The sequence below is a fragment of the Populus alba genome, chromosome 10 (genome assembly GCF_005239225.2).
Source record: "Populus alba chromosome 10, ASM523922v2, whole genome shotgun sequence".
NCBI classification, from domain to species: Eukaryota; Viridiplantae; Streptophyta; class Magnoliopsida; order Malpighiales; family Salicaceae; genus Populus; species Populus alba.
In genome coordinates, this window is record NC_133293.1 from 20,733,636 (window position 1) to 20,759,849 (window position 26,214).

General features: G+C 33.9%; 3 protein-coding genes across 4 annotated transcripts; 1 reads left to right on the top strand and 2 right to left on the bottom strand.

Moving 5' to 3' along the window:
* Positions 1-5,706: 5,706 nt before the first annotated feature.
* On the top strand, positions 5,707-6,018 carry LOC118059794 (cyclin-dependent protein kinase inhibitor SMR1). The gene has a single exon (XM_035072767.1). It carries the CDS (start codon positions 5,707-5,709, stop codon positions 6,016-6,018), a length of 312 nt encoding a protein of 103 aa, XP_034928658.1.
* A 1,412-nt stretch (positions 6,019-7,430) lies between these two features.
* On the bottom strand, positions 7,431-10,765 carry LOC118059853 (uncharacterized). Its single transcript, XM_035072839.2, has 5 exons — positions 10,608-10,765; positions 9,905-10,072; positions 8,428-9,379; positions 7,802-7,956; positions 7,431-7,666 (listed from the first exon to the last, which is right to left on the bottom strand). Exons 2-5 carry the CDS (start codon positions 10,036-10,038, stop codon positions 7,558-7,560), a joined length of 1,350 nt encoding a protein of 449 aa, XP_034928730.1. The 5' UTR covers positions 10,039-10,072; positions 10,608-10,765; the 3' UTR covers positions 7,431-7,557.
* Positions 10,766-12,625: 1,860 nt separating this feature from the next.
* On the bottom strand, positions 12,626-21,604 carry LOC118059854 (uncharacterized). Of its 2 annotated transcripts, XM_073411886.1 has the most exons (15): positions 20,904-21,023; positions 20,775-20,830; positions 19,739-19,825; positions 19,404-19,507; positions 19,194-19,244; positions 18,311-18,482; positions 17,895-18,209; positions 16,578-16,781; positions 15,939-16,451; positions 15,619-15,828; positions 14,914-15,102; positions 14,369-14,538; positions 13,785-13,937; positions 13,577-13,658; positions 12,626-13,481 (listed from the first exon to the last, which is right to left on the bottom strand). In XM_073411886.1, the coding sequence occupies exons 2-15, from the start codon at positions 20,787-20,789 to the stop codon at positions 13,092-13,094; spliced, it is 2,655 nt and encodes an 884-aa protein (XP_073267987.1). In that variant the 5' UTR covers positions 20,790-20,830; positions 20,904-21,023; the 3' UTR covers positions 12,626-13,091. The 2 variants fall into 2 exon arrangements, with proteins under 2 accessions (XP_073267987.1, XP_034928731.1); XM_035072840.2 differs by lacking the exon at positions 20,775-20,830 and having other exon boundaries at positions 20,904-21,604.
* Positions 21,605-26,214: the final 4,610 nt, after the last annotated feature.

Consider the following 26,214-nt stretch of genomic DNA (forward strand, 5'->3'; position numbering starts at 1 on the left):
TTGATTCCGACTATTCTATATCCAAATTAATTGAATTCTTTTATTTTTGTATAAAAAATGGAATCATTCATGTTAAAATTCTTTAACTCAATCATGCATAATAATAATGAGAATAAAAAAAATCAAAATAAAAATTCTTGGCTTTTTTTTACATGAATTTAAATAATAATATTCAATTAAAATATAAGAACTATGAATTTAATTTCTATACCCAAGGAAATAATTCAAATATTTCACCAGAAAATAACGTTTTAATTTTGAAACGTGCGTACATCAACATTTATTTGGTAGATGTAGCTATCATGACGGGTAATTAATGGATGTGATTTTACCAATATTTATATATGCATATATTTTGTGTCAATGGCCACGTATGTATTTCCTTAATTTCATATTGGGATAATTAAATTTTCAAATTAAAAACGACTTCTTCCCCATCATGATCATAGCATTCATGAGTGGTACTTACATTGCTTGCAAAATGTGCTATCCAACCGTATCTTCCCTTTGTTTTTACTACCATTTTAGGATTGCTTCAATATTGAGAGGAAAATGGCGGCCAGCCCCATTAGTTACAAATCTTCATCGCATTTAATTCTTGGTAAGACAAGAAATCTCCACCTCATGACACATTGACTCATCCCAAGCTAGCTGTTTAATGTCTTTTATCATGCTATTTTTTTTTTTTATAGGTGTCCAACTTTATTTACATATCATGATTTGAAAAGATATGAAGGTAATTAATGATTTGTCAAATCAACCGAACCTATATATATATATATATATATTTAAAATAATATTATTTTTTAATTTAGTAAAGTTAGATTAAGTTTACTGGATCGTAAATTAATCTACCAGATCTCTTGGGTCTGAACGAATCAATATCAAAATTAACTTAGTTTAAAACCAAACTCATGTTATTAGGTTTCATTTCACAAATTTACCAAAAAAAATCAATCAGTAAAATCAAAAGGAGTTTAATAAAAATGATTTATATATTTCATGACCAGCTAGCAAAACCAGTTACGTCCAAGGAGAATCTTCCTTTGTTTTTCAATTTGACTAAAGATGCGTGATCAAGAACATGGCCTGCAGCAGCCTCTCTAGCTCGCTCGCTCCCTGTATTTCTATCTCTCTCTCTCTCTCTCTCTCTCTCTCTATATATATATATATATATATATATATATATATATCTTGCATTCCAATTTGAAGCATAGGATACCATGTTGGCTAGAGCCTTGAATACTCCTATCTACCACAGATCTTATTCAGTATAAAAAATGGAAAAGATAATTGGGTTGGGTTTAACAAATACCAAACCCCATAATATAGCACTGAATCTTTCCACGTGAAGTGTCTCCCCCGCCGCTCTGCCTGGTTTCACCGCTAGCTAGCTAATATCCCCAAGTCTTGAAAAGATTAATTATATCCACAACTCTATTTGAAAGCTACATGTTGCTTGACTTTGACCTAGTATATATTATTTGTTAATTGGCACTACAATATTTTACATAATTATAAATGTTTTAGTTTCCTTCGAATTTTGGGTTATAATATATAAGCATGGTTAGTATTTTAAAAAATAATCTCACATGCATGGCGTACATGCATTCTTTCTTCATCTATATTTTACTTTGAAAAAAAATACTAAAAAATGAATTTAACCATATCTTTTATTGAATCTTCAGCTATATATTGACCCTCTAGATATATTTATACAATGATCCACCCACCTTTCGAACGCTGGCTTCACGTGGATTTATGTTGATTCTCGTATAAATATCTCACCACTCCTTGATGATTATCGATAAACGTGCAATGATTTTACCATGATTATGCAAATTAAACTCTATGCGTGGAACCCTAGGTCAATGAATTGGAGGTCCAATTCTTGCGAGTTACAGTGAGGAAACCAAAGAGAAAAACATTCCAAATCTTTGCTAATCAGTTAATAACCGCACTTTATTCCACGTGTCAAATGTTGCTTAAGAATTTTAACCTTTTCTTACTTTTCTGTGTCTTTTTTATAATTTTTTAATGCCCCCCTTTGAGGAAGAGTTCTTAATAAGCCTTGTCTTACATATGCCTTATTTTTAACTCCTTATAGAGGAAATTAACAAAGAAGTCAGTGAAGAAAGAAGCATGCAGAGGAGGGAGGGATCAGCAGTTCATGCTAATTTTCTGACTGCAATATTAGAAGGTATAGGTGATTTATTTTTAACCACTATTTATTGCCCTTTTCTGCTATAATAAGATGGTAATTAATATATTTATCAAAAAAAAAAAAAAAAACCGTGACAATGATTAATATACGTTTTTTTTTTTTTAAAGTGTCAGATTGGAATGCTTTTGGAATAACATTCATACTCCAAAACTATTTGTTTAATTATCTGTTGAACTTTAAACATGCTATTCATGTTTGCTCAGACTAAAGCAGGAATAAATTATCTTCTTTGTTGTACTATTCAAGCTCTATATCTCTCTTCTCAAACCCAGCCCCAAGAGTCTACTCGTCTCTTAGTCCCAAACCGGATCTTCAAAATACCAACCAAGAGTTAATTTTATCGACTCGATGAATCAATAAAAAATTACTTATTTAATTTTTTTTTAAAAAATTAATTAATCTACACTGTTTGGGACTGAATCTCAAACCATATTAGATTTAATTATAACCATGCTATAGTTCACCTGAAAAGCAAACTCTTTAATTATCATCACCAGTGAGCGTTGAAAGATGTGATTAACCATAGGATACCAATATGATTGGAAATAGAAAAAAAAACTTACGCAATTAAACAATAATATTGCAATTGTGTAGTCGTGTTGATTTGCTTGCACACTTGAAATTAATGGGTCATACTCCAGCTGTTCCAAGTGCAATCTTTCTATGGTTCACACGGTCCTAATTAAGCATCTTATTGATAGGATTTTCTAAAAAAAGAAAACAAATAATTACGGGAGATCAGGGATATCATATTTTACCGCATTTTTGTTTAGGGACAAAATATATGGTTCCTAAATTAGTAATTTGAACAAGAGAAGGGAGGCTCTTGAATCTTCTTCTTCTTTTCTCAAGAGAATTACCCAAATAAATAAATGAATTTGGTCTAAAATTATCAAAAGTAAGCCTCGATTACTATTTTCCAGCCCAGAAAAAAAGAGATAAAGGAGGTCCTTAACAATTAAGTTAGTAGAGACGCTCAAATTAATAGCAGTAAAGGAAGATCCCATCCTCCGTTCAAGTTGTTGAAAAGATGGAAGAATTTATCAACTAAAAATAAAAGATATTGATTGAATCTATCTAATAATCAGACCTTAAATATGACTGCAAAACACTGACCACTGTAAGTCTCAAGTAAAGAACATGAGCGAGGTCCCAACTGTGGCATGAAGATACTCAACTCTAAATCAAGTTTTGACTATTTTCTACATATTTTTTCTTTCTTTCTGTGGAGACATGGCCTTTAAAAACAATAATATTGGTAGCTGGGTGAAAACGTTTGCCATGATTATGATTTAACTCTTGAGGCACTGACTCAAGTGATACGGGATCAGTTGGTTTAAGTTTAAATTTACTTGAAGTTGCCAGGATTTTTTTTTTTTATGAATACAATATATAGTCCAAATTTAATTAATTATCTCAAACTCTAACACAGGCACATATATTCTTAGTGGGGAAAAGTTACTTGTTCAACAACACCATGATAGTTTGAAAAAAAATAGATGGTTATATTATAAACTCTATTAATTTTATCCAAAGTTATCAAATCTAGTTTAAACCCGGTTATAGACTAAGTAATTTAACTGAAATCAAATGGAAATGGAAGTAGATAAACTCTATTAAATCTGCTTCACGTCCTATCCTTCAATAATAATTTGAAATTAAAGGACAGTCTACAGTAAATAAAAATCAACTGGCAGTAGCGTGCGTAAAGAAAACAAAAATAATTTTGACAGGCCTTGCCAGGGAAATGGAAGTAAAAGCAGTTTATTTGGTGGGATAGGACGTGAAACATTTAGCTTCAGAGTAAATGGACATGAAATTTATACAGTGTCTGCTGACCTACTAAAATAAGCACACAGAAAATTATTATTATACAATAAGAAACACATGTAATCTCTCTGTATATAATATAAGAGCTGGTGGATATATAGGCATAATTAAGGACTTAATCAAGGTGGGTAGTGGGTATTCAATTTTGTGATGCAAGAAAAGGTCCCAATTACAGTGTACAGAAAGGACCACAGCATCAGAAAATCTGTCAACAAATTAAGGCACTGAAACGTCAGAAAATTTGTTCTCGACTCTTTCAGAACGTGCATACGGACGTCAAGTTCATCAATCATATATATATATATATATCATATGCATGCAATATTGGAGGTTTAACAAGCCCGAGCTAATTAGTTCTCAACTTCTCAATGTAAAATTAGGTGATGGGTAACTCAAGATGCAGCACTGCAACTATGATCACTAACAATCACATGCATGGGGGATCTTAGCACTACACTGCAGCAAATCTTGACATGTATCAAATTTTTTTTGACACCAAATTTTTGTTCAGTGAAATGCGAAGAAATTTGTTTTCTTTGATATATTTTGTTGATTTAATTTGGTGCTTGAAGAAAGAGAAGAGTGTCATTTAAAAGATACAAAAATTTAGGTTAAGTAAAGAGAATTAGCTAAGTGTTATAGCGTCAAGCATAAAATAGAATAATTCACATATTTTATATGTTATAGAAAAAAAATCTTATCCATGATAGAATTTGGTATGATATAATACTGAATACTATGGTAGCCCTGGAGTTTAAGCCTAATCATACACAACCTCAGCAAAAAAAAAAATATTATATATGGTAGGCAATATGTTTTATATGTTATAATCCAAAATTTACAAGGAAGCTTTTTGGAAAAAATAAATAATAATATGAGTGTGAATGGTTATCTTCACGCCATGACTGTGGGAAGAAATTGAATTAATCTGAATGGTTTAATTGATTTTTTTTATTATTTTTTTCTAGTTTTTTCAGTTTAATTAGTTTTTTAATTTTTTTTCTAACTTCTAGAAGAAACTGAATTAATCTTCATGAGTTCGAAGAATTCTCTTATCATTAAGGGAAAACAAATAAGATATAGTAATCCACGTTGAAAGTTTGGAAAATAAAACGGTCCCATAAAAATATTTTGCAATGTTCAGGACAAGGTTGCTAATAAAAATTCTAAAGTTATATAATAATGATATTTTATAACTATTTCGAAGAAGAAAAGATAAAAAACACGAAAAGAAATACATCTCCTATTTTTTATTTTAAAAATATAATTTTAAACTATTATAAAAATAAATTTAATTTATTTCTCTATTTTTATCTGTTCCAATTCATATGTATGGTTGATGAGATATTTAAAAATAATAATAATAAAAAAAAAAAAAGCAACGTGCCTGCCATCCTTTTTACACAAGTACTCCTCGATCGAACGCTTTAGGAATTTTTGTGCACAAAAATCGAAGTTAATAAATTCTAATAAGAGAACATATCTTTTAATGTCTTGTACCGAAAAAAGACGAGCAAAAATAGAAGCACACAACGAACAACCTCTCTTTTAATTCTCTCTCAGTACTATCCTGTTATAATGCACACCTCCTCTTATTGATTGATTCCTCCATTTCCATGTAGTCACCCTCCACTCCCTCCTGTCAAACAACCATGTCCAGCGATCAAGAACTCTTCCAAAACTTGCCAAAACCTGGATTGAAGGTGACAAAGACGACTCGTAATGATGATGGTGAAGATGATGACTGTGAGCAGTATGAGTGCTGCACTCCGACATCAGCTCAACACAAGATTCCCGCCTTGTTAACCTGTCCACCAGCACCAAAGAAACCACGGAGAAGTCCAGATTCTTGCAAGAGGAAACTGTCAAATCTGCACTTTTTTGAGGTTATGAACCGTGAAGAGGTGGACTTGTTTTTTAGGCCAAGCAAGAAGGTTGGTTTCGCCTCCGGGGTGGTCGCCTAAACCAGTGATTCTTGCTGCTATAAACGTGACGTGATGATACATATATCTCCCACTTTTCTTTTCTTTAATCTTGTCTCTCCTTTGATTTTTATCTTTGGTGTCCTAGCTAGAATTGGCATGGATGCGTTATGATTGTAATTACACGTTCATGTTCCACGTCTTGTGATGGGTCTGAGATTTTTAATGGATTGTTGATCTAAATAATAAATATTTGGCACTATATTATTGAGTGATCTTACAACATTTTTAGAGTTTTGATAATCAAAATAAAGTGTTATGAAGATATTATATATATAAATCACGAGTGATTTAAAAATTTTATTCTGTATTCTGTATAATAGGAAAACAACGGAAAACACGATTAACCAATTTTTTAGAAAGTCAATAAAATTTTTTAAACTTAATTTTTCTTAATCATAGGTGGTATTCTATAATATTAATATTGTATTACAGATATATAAAATATTCCTTTAAAAGTTTAAAAGAGTGTGTGCTTATATATATATAATAAGTAACTATAAGTGAAAATTATAGTATGCTTTTTATATTAAAAAAATATATGTTTATCAAATTTAATTGAGATATTAAAAGTCAAAAAATCAAAACTCTGACATTAATGCTTAATGCTATCAATCCCTCTGTTAATCAATCTACTTGTAAATTCTAGATAACCATGCAACGTGCATTGCATAGTAATTAATACCTTGTTGATAAATTATAGCTTAATTATTAATAATATCTCTTTTTTAAAAAAGAAATTTCGAATTTCGAATTTCGAATCTCTTTTTAATATATATATATTCCTTAGCAGCAGCAGCACCAAGTTCACTCTTAAATCCTTAACCACGGTTTTGTGTTTTGTATTTTTTTTTTTAAAATATATATATATATATATATATATATATATATAGCGTGCGTTTGTCATGGGAAAGATGGCTTTTAGGTTAAAAATAAAAAGTTTTTTTAGACGCATGATGGCCCTCTATCTTGGAGCTTAATAGATACAGGAATAGCTAGCTAGCATGATTCTTTTATATTTTCCTCGTTAATTGATAATTCAGTTGAAGTTCTTCGTATTATTATTGCATAGCTCAAAGTAGAAGACCATAGAAGGCATTTGGAAAATCATCTATGAAAAGAAAAAAAACAAATTAAAAAAAAAACAGGGTGAATCAAGGGCAAAAAATTATACTTCAACTGCAAGATCTTAAAGCCTAGTAGTTTGCACCCTAACAAATAGATTGAATTGGATCTCAGTGGGATTTCCCATTATTTTTATCAACGACATTTTCAACCACCACAGTTCCCATAAAAGCTCAGCGGGAGTTCCCATAAATGGGATGCTAACTATAGGAACAAGCTTTTAAGATCATCATGGTTTAGCAAGGAGGGTGCAAGGAGAAGGTTATCAATGTATGCAAACAAGTAATAACCACCACTCTTGATATAGACGGCGAAACTTGATGCCTTATAATGGCAGGTAAAGTATAAATCCACTCTGCAAAAGCTTTAGACAATATTACTACACTACAAAAGGATTTATTCTGACCAAAATCTCACTAGGGCAGCTAGGAATGATTTAAAAATGGCCAAAAGCGGGTTGGTTTCTGGTTCTGGTCGATTCTTAGATGCCCCTCCCCACGATTCCCTGTTCATGGAAACAAGGAAAAAGACTAATCAGTTTACCAACATCTAGAAAAACTCTTGTTCAAGAATACAAGAATTAGAGAGAAAGGAAAATCAAAGCAATGAGTTTAGAGAGATGATCGCTACTTGTACTTACAGATTAATTCTGTTTAATGTTGGACTGCTTTGTTTCTGCGAGTCCTGACTATGTTGAAAGGAAGCTTCATCTTTCATCTCAACCTCCTTGGCAATTGACTGACTGCTACCAAAAGTTGTAGATTTTGCTTGGATGCCATTTTGAGCGTCAATAACCTGGAAAAAAAAGAAGACAGAAGTATGCTTAAATTCCCTCCCAAGTTTTCAAATGGAAAAATGATTTTGCTTATAGTTGCTACACTGTCTGTTTACCATGCACTTATCCAAGTACAAATTTGTTCTAGACCCCAACAAGTGATATCATCATGCATATTAAGCGAATTGACTTTTACATGAAAATAAATATATCGCTGCTTCTTGTATTAAACCAAAAACTTTGAATAAAATTAATGCACCAGGACACAAGGAATAATAGAAAGCAGTTAAAGAATGCTAAATTGCAAATGCCTTTTTAGCAGCCAACCACGCCATGCAAGTTGCAAGAATCTTGAGAAAGAAAACCAAGGAAAGGTAAAGAAAGATGTATAAAATCAAAGAAGGGAGAATAAAGAATTTATGATTTTTGCAGTCCGCACCTCCAAAAGAAAGTTCCCACATGATTTATACATAGTATTTAAGAAAACTCACCTTAGTTTCAGCAATTGCCTTCTCTTCATGTGATGACTTCACCATCACATCTATGTCTGCCTCAGCATCCTGCACAATGCCTTCGTTGGTGACAGATGCGTTTGAGCTTCCCATTGCCAAAACTGCAAGGTTTTCCACTGCTTTCTCAGATGCCAAATCAGAGCTTCGTTCCAACAATGGAACTGCTGGCTTTTCCACTTCTTTGTCATCTACCAAACTGCTATCATGCAAGTAAACTTCATTGTCATGCAAGGAAACTTCATTGTCATCTACCAAACTGCTATCATGCAAAGAACTCATTCCGTCTGGCAAAGAAATGCCATTTTCTGGGTCCTGTTCCGGCTCCAAGAGCACCTTTTGAACATCTTTCTCTTCTAAAATCCCATTTACCTCCCTTGCATTACTGGTATTTCCATTCAAGTTTCCAGCTGGTTTGGTAGCAGGTGGCAATGGGAATGTCTCTACCATTACATCAGCCATTTGAGTTACTTTAGCCCTAGATGCTGCCACTTCTTCCATTCTCTTCTCTGTTTCCAGAGGTCCAGTAACTTGAACCTCTACAACTTTTGGTTTATCAGCTTCTTCATTCTTTACAATTACGTGACTCCCGTTAATGATTTTTCCATTATTGAATCCCTGCTGTTCAGGTTCAGCATGTTGCTCAGAAATTAAACCTAGTGCTTCACTTGAGCTCTCATGCTGATCATGTTCAAGACTTCCATTTGGAGATATGGACAGAGAAGTTTGAGGTTCTGTTGAAATTGTACCCAACGGGTACTGCTCCACAAACAAATCATTGTACTGCTCCTCCAGTGGCAACTTGCCAGGACCAAGAACTCTATTTTCTTGGATTATCTCCCGAACAATCTCCCGAACAGTGTAAAAGGACCCACCAACTTCCTTGTGTGTGAGATTAAGAGATGGAAAATTCCCATTGTTTAAACTCTGGTACCTGAAAGCAAGTCTACCAAATGAATGGATGCCAAAGTCTACTTCTTCAAGAACGTTGCATCGAGAAATAAAAAGAAGATAATTATTAAAGGGTTGATATAACCAACACAATTTTTCTATTTAGACTAGGCCATCATAGTATCATCATGAGGCGAATGGCTATCATTTGGTATGGAATATTTAATGTAAACCATACAATATATGCCTATTACCTACTAAAAGTCAACTTACAGGTCAACTTTCAGGAAAAACAAGCTCAGAGCTTATCTACCATGTCGTAGAGTCAGCCTCTGAGCTGATTTATTAAGTGTTTATGTGTGTATGCATGAGCATGTGGGTGTGCGAGCTTCTTGAGCAAGCACTCATAGCTTTCAGTATTAGTGAAAGACATCCAAGAGAAGCAAATTCCAAGCATTAATCGCAAACAGACAGGACAAAATGATGAATCCAATAATTTTATCAATCATCTTCAGACCATATGAATTATTACAGCAGGAATTAATTCATTGAAGGCGAATTATCATACTTCTTTATAAAGGACTCGACCATTCCCTTCCTCTCCTCCTTTGAGCGCCGAATCCGTGACTTCTTCCCTCCAGAATCATTGGACTTGGCTAAGGCAAATGTTTGGCCAACCCAGCCACCCTTTATGGCATGCATGATGAAAAAACCCACCTCCCTTTAGCATATAAATCTACATGTTACACAGCCAAATCATCAAATACAAATAATTTCACGGTAAAGACATGGATTTTCATAGACCAAACTCATCAAATAATCAGACAGCCATGACCCCATCCAATCATAAGCAAAGTTTGAGGTCGGTAATCGGTATCATGTGGGAACATCAAACTAGGAACCATCAGCTCCTATCTCAACTAGCATATTTAACATTTCAATACCCAAATACTCAAAATTCAACAAATTTGCAATCTATTGTTTGTTCAATTTCCTTAATTTTGTCAGAAACCAAACAGCACAAAACCAATTCCCCAACATTTAACATAAATCTAACAACCAAACAAACCCCATTTAACAAGAAAAATACAGAACAATCATGTATAACTCAAAACGCACCCACAAAGAAAAATCAAAATAAGTATTACTTGGTTGCATTTTGAGCTAAAGCTAGTACATTTTCATAGAAAGTGAGACCAGAAGTGATTAACAGGATTGAAGTATAGAGGCAAAATATGGAGTGTTTAAGAGGGAGAGGAGAGTGAGGTTACCTGATATGTCGGAGAGACAGACAGAGACAACAGGGATTAGGTTTTGGGTTTTGGAGTCATTTAAACCCTAAGAAAAATAAAAAGACCACAAGAGTGTCGAGAGACTGGAAAATACCAGTAACAAGTCCAACCATTGGTCCCAGGTGGGAGCGGGAGGGTTATGTAATTATTTCATGTTTCTAGGGTCATAGGTGAAATAATTTACTGAACTGGGTCGGGTCTGCGTTAATAAAGTTAAAAAAAAAAATGTTAAATCTACTAAAGACCCAGGAGAGTTCATGGGAGGAGGGAGGGGGCTCTATAAGGCCTGTTTGGCCCAATCGGTGTCGTCCGAGTTCGCTGAGAATTTTCAAGAAAAATATGGAGGTTCCGAGTGGCAAAAAAAGGTTTTGTTTGGCATGAATTATGAAAAAATGATTTTGATTTTGAATTATTGTTTAAAAAATAACTCGTGATAAAATAAGTTTTACATAGAAAATGCATCAATAAAATCATTAAATTAAAAGTTGTATTAAACATTTAATTGAGAAATATTTTTATGAGAATAGATTTATTTCTCTGACAATTTAAATATAATATTTTTTATTTAAAGGATTTAAGAGGTATTTATAATTTATAAGTCTTATCTAGAAAAGAGAAACCGAAATATAACTTTGCTCTTATAATATTTTGAATTATACTTCTCGAGTTGAAGAAGAACTCGAGATTGCAAGGTATAAGTCGTTTTATAGTGATTTTTGGGTCTGGAAATTTGGATACCAGGAGCAATTTCTTTTATAGTTTTTCTTTTTTCCAAGTATTGACTTGACGAAGCAAACAACTTTGGATTTTTATTTTTTAAAATAAAATCTGGATATCGCCATGGTGAAGATGCAAGATATACACTGCTGTGCCAATGCGTTCTATAATCTATAATGACTTGCTTGGGCAATAAGGTTGAAGGGGAGGGGGAAGCCCAAAATGGCCGTCATTAGAGCATTTTTGATGATACAGATGTGCAATTATAGCTATTGAATTTGAACAGAGTAACAAATAGAATGACTTTAATGGCTGTATTTCTTATATCAAAACTAGGATGGGAGGAGGGTGATTTTACATAGTTAAATTCCAAAACTATTTGTAAACTATGAAACTAGCTGTGTGACCATCTAGATCTCACATCAATATTTTCTTCACTCTTGTTTGGTTTCCTGATAACCAAACAACGAAGTTAATTTGAATCAAGAAAACAGTCCAGCAATTGCAAATCTCTTCCTTCCCAGCCTGCAATTGGAGATCCAAGTACATGGGGCTGCCAGGCGCGCCAGAACCCCTAATGGGTCAAAGTGAGTAGTGAGAGCCCCAATACCCTAACGAAATTGAATCCAAGCATTATAAATAGACCTAATTACTTGAAATTTGATTCGACTATTATGAATAGACGAATCATTTGGACTTAGACATGCGTTCCAGCACCCTATGGACTCAGATACCGTCCAAGCCTAACTTTCCCAAGTTTAATTTTCTATTGGGATTTTTTAGTATCTCATTCGGCTTTTTAATATTTTATATTAATTTAATACAAATATTTTAAATAAAATACAATTTAAAATATCATAAAAATAAAACTACATTTCACTTTCTCCTCTCCACAAAAAAAAAAAAAAAAAAAAACTTACAAACTATAAATACAATCCTTTATTTTTTATTTAAAACTCGTGGAAATATATTTATAACTTTAGTGAAATAAATGGATATTTTTTAAAAGAAAAACGACAATTTAAATCAATTTGTAAAAATATTCGTAACAGGAGCTTAAAAGTCGACTGAAAATACAGGACAAAAGGATAAACCATCCGATCAATATACGGGGCATTCTTCATTTTGTTTATTCAACCAAGCTGCTAATAAACGTTTCGCATGGCAAGTTGAACCCGGAGTGTAACTTTTTATTCCTCCAAAAATTGACAGAGTTTAGTCACTAGCAATGCCTAGCACAGGTTAAGTATCGGTACAATCAAAGATTTGGTCATTTGCAGTTCCTACGAAGCACCGAAAATAATGAAGTTGGAATATGGAGTAAAACAAGGTAAGTGCATCTTTTCAACAAAATTGCCTCTACATTGACAAAAGAATATACAATGATGAAAGAATATGTGGTTTAGTCCCTCGACTATGTAATTTGAATGGTTGAGATGAACTTCAAATGATGCGTGGTACTGCTCGAATGCCTGAATATAGTTGAGCGGTCAGAGTATTGTGCAAAAATGCCCCAAACTGTGAGCTGCAATCTAAGGGAAGCTAGTTTTCTTCTCCCCTTTACTCCATAAGTGTGTATTTGGTAAAAATGAAATGATCAACAAAATCTGTGTTGAAGCTGTTAGGGAGAAAAAAAACCCTTCTCGTCCCATCCTCAAGATCCCTATCCGTCTCTGAAGTGAGAAAAGGTACATTCAGCAGCCGGATTACGACTTGGGAGTTGAGCATATTCAGACTCCAAGCTTCTTAACCCCCAAGTGGTTTCTGTCTGTATCCAGCCTTCAACCTTTCAACTAGTTTCTCTCTTGTTTTCCTCTTCTTGTCCATTTTTATCCTGTATCTGTCTTCCCTCTCCCTTTCATAAATCCCTTGCCAATGCACTTCTCCTGTTAGTGGCCACAGCCACCTCTCCCTTGGATGATCTCCATCATCCGCTGCCTCTGCAAGATCTTCGTCCATACTCTTCAATACTGTAAGGTTAAAATACTTTTTCCACGTAATTTCCTTTCTTTGTGTAATCGGGTGCTGCTCTTCTACAGAACCAGTGTGTGGATCAATGTAAACCATCCTTCGTGCACTATGATAAGCCCAAACATTAACAAGGACTTCCATTATCCGACAATAACAATGCTTTTCCTGTGTATCGTTAAATAGGCATATTCATGAATGAGATGGTACTATAATCTCTCTGAAACATATAAAGCAGGCAGCATAGTATTTTTGTATCTTACCTCAAGCTCAGTGGAACTCAACAAACACTTGTTCACTTGGCTAGAGTTGGATTGCAGAGCATCAAGAGAATCAACAAACATTCTGCAATTCCATTACAAAACATCAATTATTGTTATAGTTGTAACTACAGTTGTGCCTCTGACACAACATATCATCAATGTAACAGTTAACTGGCTTGGGTGAAAAATAGCATCCTTTGTAAATTACCGTGAAAACATAATGAACTCCAGAAAGGAAGGGGTTGGCATGACCCAGCTATGCAGGGCGGACCAGTGACCTCCATCTTCTGGCATTGGAGGAAGAGCTTCAAGATATGATGGCAAGTCATACATCTGGCGGAAGGCATCTTCAAAAGCAGTTCTACATGCATTCAAAAGCCGGTAGTTAAAATCTGGCTTTGAAAAAAAGAGAGATCACATCTGGGTAAATAATGATCTACAAAGCAAATGCAATTACAATAGGGCATGTGCAACTAGCCTTTTGCCTATCTTTTTGGTCCATATAGCTAAACTGAAGGAAGATGGGCAGGCCTGCCTTTTAATGAGTTCAGCAATAGTTTATATGCAAATGTACCGGTGGCACTCGAAAACAGTTTTCCCGTGATTTTGGTTAAAAAATGAAAGACTTTGGTGAGGTAAAGACAGAACAATGGAAAAAAAAAAACTGAATATGCAAGGCACGTGTGGTGAGGACCCACAGATACCACAGAATGGATGGGCAATCTCTGACATTGATTAAAACATAGGGCAACATGACCTGAAAATTTGCACCCACTATTTGAAGCAAGATACCTGCAGCGTCCTCCGTTTAAGACGTCACACATGGACCAGAAAGTGAGTTCCTCATTGCTTCCAGTAACTCCACCATCCATGCCCAAGCGAGCCCAGAAGTAAATTACATCTTTATTTTCTTCTTGTGTCTTTTCTTCTAGAACTTTTTCAGCTTTAAATGATAATGAAACCTGAAACATGAAAAAGGGCCAGGCAATAATTGCAATCCTGAAAAACATTTTTTTAAAAACAGAGAAGACCAGTTTCTCCAGAACAAGCTGACTGGTGTGTGTGCATGTGTCAAATCCTACATCAATTTTTCCAAGAAGCTGACTGCAACTTAGAAAATTAATGACCTTAAATTTGACTTAAATAATCCCGCAATTTTGAAAATTAAGACCATTTTTTCGCCAGAACAAGCTGACTGGTGTGTGTGAATATCAAACTCTACATAAATTTTACCAAGAAGCTGACTGCAACTTCGAAAATTAATGACCTTAAGTTTAACTTGTATAATCCAGCAATTTCAAAAATTTAAACTATAATCCCACTGGCATAAAAGATACCTTCCTACCAGCAGCATGCCATGATTGAAACCCAATCCAAGGTCTCTTGTGAATGGCATCCACCCTAATTGCAATAGAAAACATTCCTCCTATTTCGCATAGTATATTCTGATAGTAGCTTTCGTTCAGGAGGGGAAGCCGGGCAACTGCATCCACGTCATCTGATCTTGACCTCCGTGCTTTTGTAGACTAACAGATATAAATGTAGCATGATTAAGAAAAACAAAACTACTTAAAGCATGACTGGTCATACAGGAGAATGTCTTAAAATATTCCCTAGCCAATTATAAGGTTTCTTTACATTGGAATAAAGCACTTGGACATTTACAGCACCTCCAAACAAAGCAACATACAACTTAAATCTCTACAAAGAACCAATAGTTGAAAGTTATAAAACCAAAAACAATAAAACATTATGGGTTAATTGCACAAGCAACGTGCAATTCTGTTACTGTATCTAATCATTTGTCATTTCAGGAAGCAAGAAACAAGCCCAGTTGCAAAAAACTCATATACTCTACCAATTATATCCAGAAAATAGTGTATACATGCAAGTTTAATAAAAAGAATGAACAAGAAAAGGAAGCGAATGTCCCAAAAGGCAACCAAAACAAATAAGAAATGTGTGCATGTACTAAAAGGAAGAAGTGATAATTTTCTGAAAACAAAAAATATAAGTTCCAAATATGGTTGCAAGAAATTTACAAGACTTAAGCCACGGTATAAAGACCCATGGTGCAAAAGTGGCCAGGCCCCAGCTCCATCATATATCTCATAAATGCATACTGGCTGGCCTGTCCTTTCTAGCTCTCCTTCATCCCTTTCATTGCTTTCAAACTTGAGCTTTTCAGATTTTCGAGCACTGCGATATATATCATCCCACAGACCACGAGTTTTATCCATTCTTTCTTCAAGCTACACAGGAAATAATTCCCCATTTCAGCTGTCTTTTGTCAAGAAAATTGCACAGACATGAAGACGAAAAAATAATTAAGACAACTGGAGTAATGAGAGGAATAACATACCTCCTCTTTTACCACCCTCTCATGTTCTTCAAAGCTCTCTATCTCCATCAAAACATCCCAATCTGATTCTGTCGGAGTATCTAATACTAGAATTTCAGTTCCATTCTCAGAGATGATAGTTGAATTAACAAGATTGCTCCATTCTTTCTCAAGGGAATAAACAATACTGGTTTCTCTGGAAGAAAAAAGGCTCTCATACATGCCTGACAAATCATCAGTTTCCTGTTCTAGTTCCTTGCTAATCAAGTTCCATTCCCATTCCCTCTGTCCAAGCTTAGACACAGGACCAGGCAACAAGGTATCTGATGGAAAACTAAGCATATTCTCCAAAAGCCTTGCATAACCTGTTATACATTCTGATGCAAGCATGTTCTTCGCAAGCAGTCTTCCAGAGAAAGCAACTGTTTCAGCAAATTTAGAAAGTTTCCCGTTTGATATCAAAAGAGAGAAAGCCCTCATCAATGCTTCAGGGTTATATTTTGAGAAAAATATCCCATGGGCTTCACCACTAACCTGTTATTTTAAGAAATCTATTTGTCAATCTCATCAAATGAAAAAAAAAAAAAAAAACAGAGATAGGTGACTCCCCATAATCTACCAAAGAAGGAATCAAGCCCACAGAAACTTGAATATACTCACATATTTTTTCATGGTTGGAATATCAGGTGCGATGACTGGGATTCCAAAGGTCATGGCTCGGATGAGCACTGGAGGAAAACCCTGTTCATCTTGGGAAGAACCATAAAGAACAATATCTGCCACTAATAACACACTGTTGGCATCACCATTCAGGCCATAATGCCGCACAGAGCTAGGATGAAGTCCCACACGAGAAACAATTTCCTACACAAAAAGGAAAAAAAAAACCCTTAGTTAACCAAAGCATAAAATTGAACAGGGCATGATATTAATTTGAAAAACAAGCAACACCCATCTCTCTCTGTGGTTTCTTCCCAAAAGAAACAGCAGCCTCTCCGTTGAGAAGATACAATAAAACAAGAACTATTTACTGGTATGTTCCGATTATTAGGCAGAAAGGGCATATACTTCCATAAATTCTATTTTGAAGTAGTAACCACAAGAAATAGATGGAACCACAGAAGAGAAGTGCCAAACAAGAAACTCAATTGAGTTGCATGGAGTATTCAACTAAATACATTGACAATATTTTGATAGTAATGTGCAAAATAAGACACAAATGTAAAGCTTGATGAAATATCAAGGTTAATTCAAGTTTATATTTCCCTGTGACATGGAATGTTTAGTGTATTCAATTATGGACTAGATAGAGCGTCAAACTTTTCTCCTGGTAATCGACCATGATCAGGTTTAGTGTATTCAATCTTAGAATTGACCGATCATGATTGACCATCAACCAGAATTGATCCTCATCGATCAACTATAATTGTCCAGTTGAAACTGGTTGAACTTTATTTCTTGTTACTAGTTATATTCAAATTTCCTAGTTAAGTTACGGGGTTTTAATTTGAATTTTTCTAGTTCGTAGTCATTTTTATTTGGTTTAGATTTTTCCTGTTTAGAGTTTCCTGGTTAGAAAGAGTCAGTTTAAGGTCCTATACAAACAATTTCATGCATTCTTTTACAAGCAGAGAATAAAATTAATACTATTGACTTCAGGAATTTCTTCAGAACTTAGAGGTCAGAATTTTCTCTACGGTCTTGGATTGTAACCTTGAGGCTTGAAAACCCTTAATTCTATTTTTCTGCTAAGCATGGCATCACCCTAGGCATTCATCTAGTTAACCCCATTCTTATGGGGTCAAGTAATCAAATGGACAATAGGAGAATAGCTTAGTCAAATGTGTGCCAATATACAAGTTTTCACAGCATCACTTAAAAAATAAAAGCGCATAACCAAGGACCACAGATACAAGGAGCTTAAAACATGATAACACAACAAAAATAATAAGCTATAACAAATGAGAAGTTGACTACCTGGAAAGCATCATCATCAGTGGAATTACCACATAAGAAAACAAATTTCAACGATCCTTCAGCATCTTTGCTCCTTGCATATTCGGCTAGTACAGGTCCTAGAGTATGCAGTGCCACAGTGTAGTCCCATGGTAGCTCATCGTAGAAGAAAGAACTCCCGACAACTAGAACCACCAAATCATCTTCGCTGAATCCATGGTCCACCCTTAGCTGATGCTTAGCATGGGTTTTACTGTAGCTTTCAGCAGCCCACACATCAACTGGTGATCCAGGAATCACAAAGAAGTTTCCAGTGTCAAGCACACTATATAACATCTGATACAGAAAATAAAGTAAATTGAAAAACAGCATTAAATTTTCTATACAAGACTGGCTAGAAATAAGATGTAATTAAGTACAGAAGTGGCATTTTTTACTGGCAAAGCGAAGTCTGGAAATACAACAACATTAGCCCTGTTAAAGGTACTTCTCCAATGAGACACCAAATGCTGCAAGTTCATATCCTGATACAATGGAAGACGATTTGCAAGGGTATCTTCTTGGATTATCCATACAAGTGGTATTGACTGAAATGGCTCCTGTGTTAGGCTGCATAAATATATAAGTCACTAATCATAGCATCCCAAACAAAGGTAAACAGTTACCTAGATCTACATAATTGCCAATACAGACAGTTCTAAGCAAACCCTTTAGGTAATCCCGCTACAAATTCAAATTATTTTATTTTCTTCTATACAACTAGCACTTCTATTATCCGCAGAATCACCTCTGCTCATAATTACTATAAAAGGTTTGCCCAAAACAGTTCTTATCATAACTTATGAATAACTTAAAAAATGATCAAGAGAACTCCTAATGCACCCTTAACACCCTCTTCATGTCTAAAATTCTGAAATCTGCTCACAGGACATATATTGCAGCATCCAAGACCCAAAAACAAAGCAAAATCTAGACTAAAACCTCAATCTAAATTGCTGCAAGTTGTAGATGAGTGCAAGATCCCATGTTTCTGGAATTTCATTAGGATAATAATGCAAACAATCTTGTTGGCCACTTCAAATTCATTTGCTCCCATATCTGTATACCGTGTCCAACGTCGTTTGTGAAGCAAAAACATTTAAATATACAAAAGGCATGTATTGTTTGCAAAATGTCCCACAAAGTGGATGTGTGTTTTTAATTCTGCATGCATGCATACTGAGCATAATCCACCCAGGCAATAAAGGAACACCAAAGCATTAGAACAAAATTCTAAATTTTAGGGATTTATATAAGGATTAAGGAAGCAAACACGCGCACCTCGAAACTACCTCTTTGGCTTCAAGGGAATCGACCATAACACCTTCAAAACTGTAAAAAAAAAAATGTAAATGTATATTAACAATACGAAGTAAATTACTGAAAAAATAAATACAAACAGAAAGTTCTTGGCTTAATCACCTTCCAAAACAAAAACCATAAATAGAAAACAAAGTTCAGTAAAACCAGAAAATTAAGAGAGAAACATACATGGACCAATCAATAAGGTCATATTGCTTTGGTCTTAAAACTGATATCTGGCCTCCTATATCCTCCCACATTGTTCTTGTTTCACCATTCCCCAATGCATATATCTGTCGAATAGGTATTGTTAGGAGCATAGACAATTCTACATGGTTGAAGACCAAAGTAAAACATGTAGCCTTTACATCAATGTTTATGCCAGGCTTGTTTTGAAAGAGGTGATGTGACATTTATATGCACTCGCATAGTGTAACAAAGCATTTGCTATTAGCAGCAAGAAAATGTCAAGATCTACATAGAAATATCACAGAAATTATACAAGAACAGCCTGAACAATTCACCTTAAGTGCATAACCAAGTTTCCGCAGATTCTTCATCACACTAAGCAACATCAATGACTGTGGATCTTTCTTCATGTTTCCTAAGATCTGGATATCATCAGACAAGAACCATTAAAATAAAACATGCTCACAAAAGTTCAGTGCTTAAAGACATGTAGATGAAATCTTTGAAAAAAACCAGAACTCTTGCTAGAAGTATGCGTCAGAAAAATGTATTTCTTGGTCCACGTGTCTAACAAAAAGATAAAGAAGAAAACTAAGGCAAAACCATGCACCCAAGCATATGACCTAAGTTCCTCTTGCTTTATAAATTCCTAAAAAATATAAACTCTTTCCACACCTTCGTCTGCAATTCTAATAATAAATTTGTAATTGCTTCATAAAAAAGGTTTCTAAATACCAAGCAACTCAACTCAAATAAACACCAGTCCCATAATAGTTGGGCTGGGTACTAGAATTGACTTCCTCCATTAAATCCCATCGAGCTAAGCTTTCTTTAAATTATCACTTCACGTGTCATTTCTGGTTAACCTTTCTCCCGCCCTCCTTCATACTTCAATTTAATCATATTCGTCATTGATGGTGTCCCATGCATTGCCATTGGATGCAGCCAACTATCTCAGACAACCATCCCTTAAATTGTCTTAAAGGGCACCATCTCCACCCACAATAGAGAACCCAAACTCAACCAAAAACCACACCTCCATACTAAAATTCATAGTCATCACTCCAACTTCATTGCAGCCATTGCAACACAAATTCCCACAAGCATCCAGCACTCCAGACGTACACTCCCTCTCCCTCACATATAAGCAAGGTCCATGATCAATTATTATCCTGGGTCCAACTTGCATTGCATGCCAACAAAAGGTATACACTCCAGGCTCACCAAACAATTTCCCAATTCCCATTATGACCATTCAAACTAACACCAAGCCCTTTAACAATCTTCACAGAGATCAATTCTATTTCAATAAAGAAATAAAGAAAATTAAATTGCAAGAAAATCACTAGCCGTTATATTAGTGGGACCCACCAGTGGATCTTGCATTAGGAGTCATGTTATCTAATGGCCCGCAGTTTTCTTGTAACCTATAGCATTTCTCATTTAGAGCACAAAATAAATTTGAAAAGAAAAACTGAAATTAGATAGTCGGAAACTTACAACGGCGAGTCTGGGAGGGCGGAGGCCAACTCTATTAGCCAGCACTCTAACATGATCAAGCCCATGACCTTCCAAAAGCAACCGTGATCTTAAACCGGGCACGAATTTCAATGTAGTACCTGACATCAAACCTTGTCTAATCGATCTCCGATGATCGATCCACCCTTTACTAAACACAACCATACCGGTAATCGAACTCTGCAGCAAAATAGACGCCAAAACGAAAGCGAAAACAGCGAGAAATATCACAAAGTAGAACAAATAAATGCCGCGAAATGGAATACAAGAGAACCACCCGCCCTTGCGGTTGTTGCTTCTGTTTGTGTAGTGATGCCATCGGCGCAACCGATCCGGAGGTGATTTACTTGATTTATGTGGACTGTTGGTGCTAGGGTTGGGGTTTCGTTTGAAAAGAAAACGGTCGCTGATCGAGTGGAAATTTTGATCGGAAACACCTTCGGAACCGGTATTGGTGGCGGGGGAGTCTGGGAGTTCGGACGGGTTGTGGTGGTTTCGGTTCATGAGGGTTGAATTTTCTCTTTCCCTTCTATTTTCTAGGGAAAGTGATGGGAAAAAATTTTCAGTGAGGAAAACTTGTGAAGAATTGCATTTTCTCTGTGAGAGTGGTTTTTTTTTTTTAAGAACTCTTTTTTCTTCTTGAAGTTCTGCAGGCAGCGTTCACGAGAATGTGATGATTGAGGAGTTAAGGATATGACGTATTAATACATAAATACATTTTCTTTCTTTCTTTCTTTCTTCAATCCTTTTTGGCATTTTTTTTCTTTTTCGTAACAAAAAGATATACAATAATTGTTATTGTGTGGAAAAAGGGGGCGTATAATTTAGGAAAGTAATTTATGATGCTAGATTTATAAATATTATATATTCAAAAAATAAACATGAAAAAAACAAAAAATAATATAAAAAAAATTAAAAAAAATATAGGATGAGATATCTGATTTGAAGTGTGGTTGCAGTTATTTTTTATAATGTTTTTTATTTAGAAATATATAAAAATAATATTTTTTTTATTTTTTAAAAATAATTCTTTAATATTAATGTATCAAAATAATATAAAAATATTAAAAACATGTTAATTTTAAAAAAATTAAAAATATTTTTAATAAAAAAAAAACAAGATTATGAATATTACTACCTATAACCTGAGTTTGATGAAAAAGTTTCAAACTGCCACCTCAGCAAAAATAATGGATTAATTTATCCATGTATGGAAATTAAGTTCATCTAGCATAATATGATAATCAGTAAAAGTAAGATATGCTCCTTTAAAATTTTTGAAATTAGTTTTGAGATTTTCTCTTGAATATATCACCTCTAATATGTTCTTAATATAAATTTCTGACATTTTCTTTGAAGGATAGAGAGTGTTTGTCAGTCCATTTTATATTTGATCTGTGCTTAAAAAAACAGATGTATGTTTTGGTTTTTATATATACAATGAGATTATGGATTAAAGATGTTCTTAAGAAATTCAGTGCAAAATGAGCTAATTTATAAAAAGAGAATGATGGTATATTTTTTTAAATTTTTATTTATTAATTTTTTAAGCGTGAATAAATAAAATTTGACGACATGAGGATTTGAATTCTCCAAAAAAAAATCTAAAGAGCTCATTGTTTTGATTAAAAAAATAGTGTATTTTACTCAGTTTCATATTAATAGCAATTATTTTTAAAATATTATTTTTTTAATTTTTTACAGTATATCAAAACAATATAAAAAAATAATTTTTTAAAAAATAAAAGATTCATAAAATATAAAAACAAAACAATCCCTTTGTATGAAATTGAAAGTTATGTGTGAGACGAAGATAAAGATTTCAATCTAGTTGGAAAGTGTACATTTTTGCGAAAGGTCTCTATCAAATGAAAGGATATTTTCAAGATAAGAGCAGCAATCAGCGGGGTCTTTAAAATCATGGACACCCTACTAGCTGTGTGGGCACCCTATCATGTGATCCTAACTGAACTTAAATGCGTCTTTTCCTTGACAGCACAGGCACCTTCAATTTCCCTGTGGCTCACATGCACCCCCACACACATGCAATAATCAGTGGTTTCAGGTTAGGATGGCAGTTCGGTTTTGTAAAAAAAATATGTTTTTTATATTTTTGTATATGTTAATATTAAAAATTATTTTAAAAAAATATTATTTTAATATATTTCTAAATAAAAAATATTTTAAAAACAATCATGAGTTCTAAACTTTTTTTCTATTTAAATAGTGGCTTGGTGTTGTATGTATCTTGTTTTAATTATAAATTTAAAATATGTAATTAATTAATATATAGTATAGTTTTTCATCTACAAAAAAATTAATTTCAGATTTATTTTTTTAAAATAACATCTGCAAATGTACAGGTGTCAAACACACAGAAGAAGATGGAGAGAAAAAATAATTGCTTAAAAAGTGCAATAAATTTATACAGGGATGCAATAAAGTGATGTAGATATGTAATCAATGCAAGCTATTTTAGTTTTAGTCTTTTCAAGCACTTGACAAGGGTTGGTGTCCGAATGAATTCGTAAGAGATTTAATATTTTTCAGATCTAAGTCTTAATTTTCGGTCAGTAGATAAGGGTTGAAAGAGTTGATTTGATGGTTAAAAAAATTATTTTTTATATAAATATATTTTAAAAAAATATTATAATATTAAAAAATAACTAATAATATCTTATTAGTTATCGATTTAGAAGGAGAAGATTCTAAATGAAAATATTTTTAGTTTTTAGTTTTTTAAAAACAAAATCAGGTAAATATCTAATAATATCCCAACATCACTGAGGTAGAAAATCGAGACAAATCAAGAGAAGATAAGGCAGATGGTCCTCTCACTAGATATCATGGACGGACAAACATCACCCCTGCGCCGGTAAAAACTATAAAGGAAGGCACCGCTCCGGAGGCCTGTTTACAAGTTGACAACCGGCACAGGTGGGGTTGCTGGAAGAACAGCTTGGCAAGTTAGTTCGCCAGTCTCGAATCATGCAGCGTTGCCTTGTCTGGGTCGGTTACCTGAATCCCATGCCTTTTGGATGTTTTTTCAATTATAAAGTTGTCATAAACGCGTTAACAAAACAATAAAGTTATTCGACTCGAGAGTTTCTTGAGATTCGGGCTCGTTTCGTCAATCACTCGGTACTGATTTTTTTTTTTTTTTTTTTAAAACAGGTTTACTACTGTATAAATTCGGTGGATTTTAATAAATAGTAATTATTGCCAAAACAAAAAATTAATATTATTCTTTGGATTTAAAATAAGAGGTTGTTTAATGTTGTAGTAACAATTATTTTTTAAATTTTTTTTATTTTAAAATATATTAAAATAATATATATTTTTATTTTTTAAAATTCATTTTTAATGTTGGCATGTCAAAAAAAATATGAAAACATCAAAAAAATAATTTAAAATAAAAAAAATTTAATTTTTCAAAAGTATTTTAAAAATAAAAAACAAACAAACTCTAAAAATAAAAAATAAAAAAATTTTGTTTCAAAAACTGCCCTGTTAGTTTTTTTTTATTATTTCATACTAAAAAGTATTGTTAAATTAACTCGTTCGTCAACTAAAATTAAATTACTTTATGTTAAGAAGAAATCTCTCATATTGACATACTACATTTTAGAATAATAATAATAATAATAATCTTTCTAAATAGTGGCTCCAGACTCTGGATCGAAAATGTAAATGAATAAAGTAAATCTCCTTCTCCACGAGGCAAATCTTTAAAGTTCGTTGCGAATGTTACAATGCATTTACTAGCAAATCTAGCATTATTGTTGATATTATCAAAATTCAATCGCTCACCTCGATTTTAAAAGTTTGAAATTAATATTTATATTTTAGTGCCTGTATATTCTTCAATGTTTCACCTAGGCTCTATAATCCATTTCAACATTACCCCTGCAGTGAATCTTACGAGATAAAAGCGGGCTAATTTTGGAAGATAAGAGGGGAATTTCGTTCAAGCCTTCAACCTTTGATAGCATTCTTAATTATTGAAAATAATATAAATTATATATTAAAATTTTATTTAATATCTCAAGCTATTAAGTTAAATTAATTCTTTAATAAGTTATTAAAGTTTTAATAATTAAGATTAAATTAGTTATTTGATAAAATATCAAACGATTATAAATTTAAAATCATAAATTAACCGAATAGAAAACATAATATCTATGGAATGACTCCGGAAGAACGAGTCATTATCTATTTCCCTAGAACGAGGGGGTGACTTGCCATGACCATCAACACCTGTAGAGGAAGGAAATGAGCAAAAGAGTCTCACTGGCGTTTATTCTCCAAAATCATGCTCGCCATTGTTGTATTAGTTAATTCCTCAGGAATATCTCGTATCACATGGTTAATTAAAAGGTCCAAAACCCTGAAGCCAATTATCTTTCCAGAATTTGACACAAGAACTGTTCCCTATAAACCAGCATGTACCTGCTATCAATCACTTGAGGCCATACTTTACTTTAGCCTTCCACAAGGAAGAATCCTGCCCTCTAGCCTGTACTCGGGGAATCCAATCCTGCTGTTTTATGTATTTATCCCTCAGCACCCTGGCCATAGACTATCTTTTTTTTTTATTTTTTTTTTTGTAATTCAGGATGTTCGAGTCAGTTTACACATACTACGACTAATCCTTGAATCCATTAAACACCCTGCAAGCCTAATAAACAGAATAAAATATCCGTGAGGATAACAGGCATGCATAGAAATGATCGAACTTTGGATGCAGAAAAAAAAAAACAAGTCTCTTTCCCATTAGACCACGACCTCAAGTGCGTCCAAAGTCTATATCTAACATGGACGATGCTCCACCCTAGCTTCATAATAAACACTCTGTTCATGTAGTGCATGTGTTTTTAAACCCAACCCACCTTCCAGTTCTTCCAGTTAACAAGATGAACTCTACCCTTCTCCTCATTCCCTCCCCAAATGAACCTCCGACAAATCCTTTTGATCTCAAGGCATGAGGATTTCTGGAGCAATGAAGATTGCATAGGATACAATGGTACTGATGACTTTAGGACAAACTTACACAAAGTAATTCTCTCTGCTAAGGTTAGGCTATTAGCTTTCCATCTAGCTAGCCGACTTCTGCTGCATCTTCTCTATAATATAGCTGTAGGTTTGTCTGGTAATCTTCTGGTGTAAGAGAGGAACCCCCAAATACTTTCTCAGGTAATTGGTGACGGTAAACCCACTAGTACGACTAATGGATTTTGCTAGCGCCGGAGAGGTATTTTTAGAAAGAAATATCGTGGTCTTGCCAGCACTTACC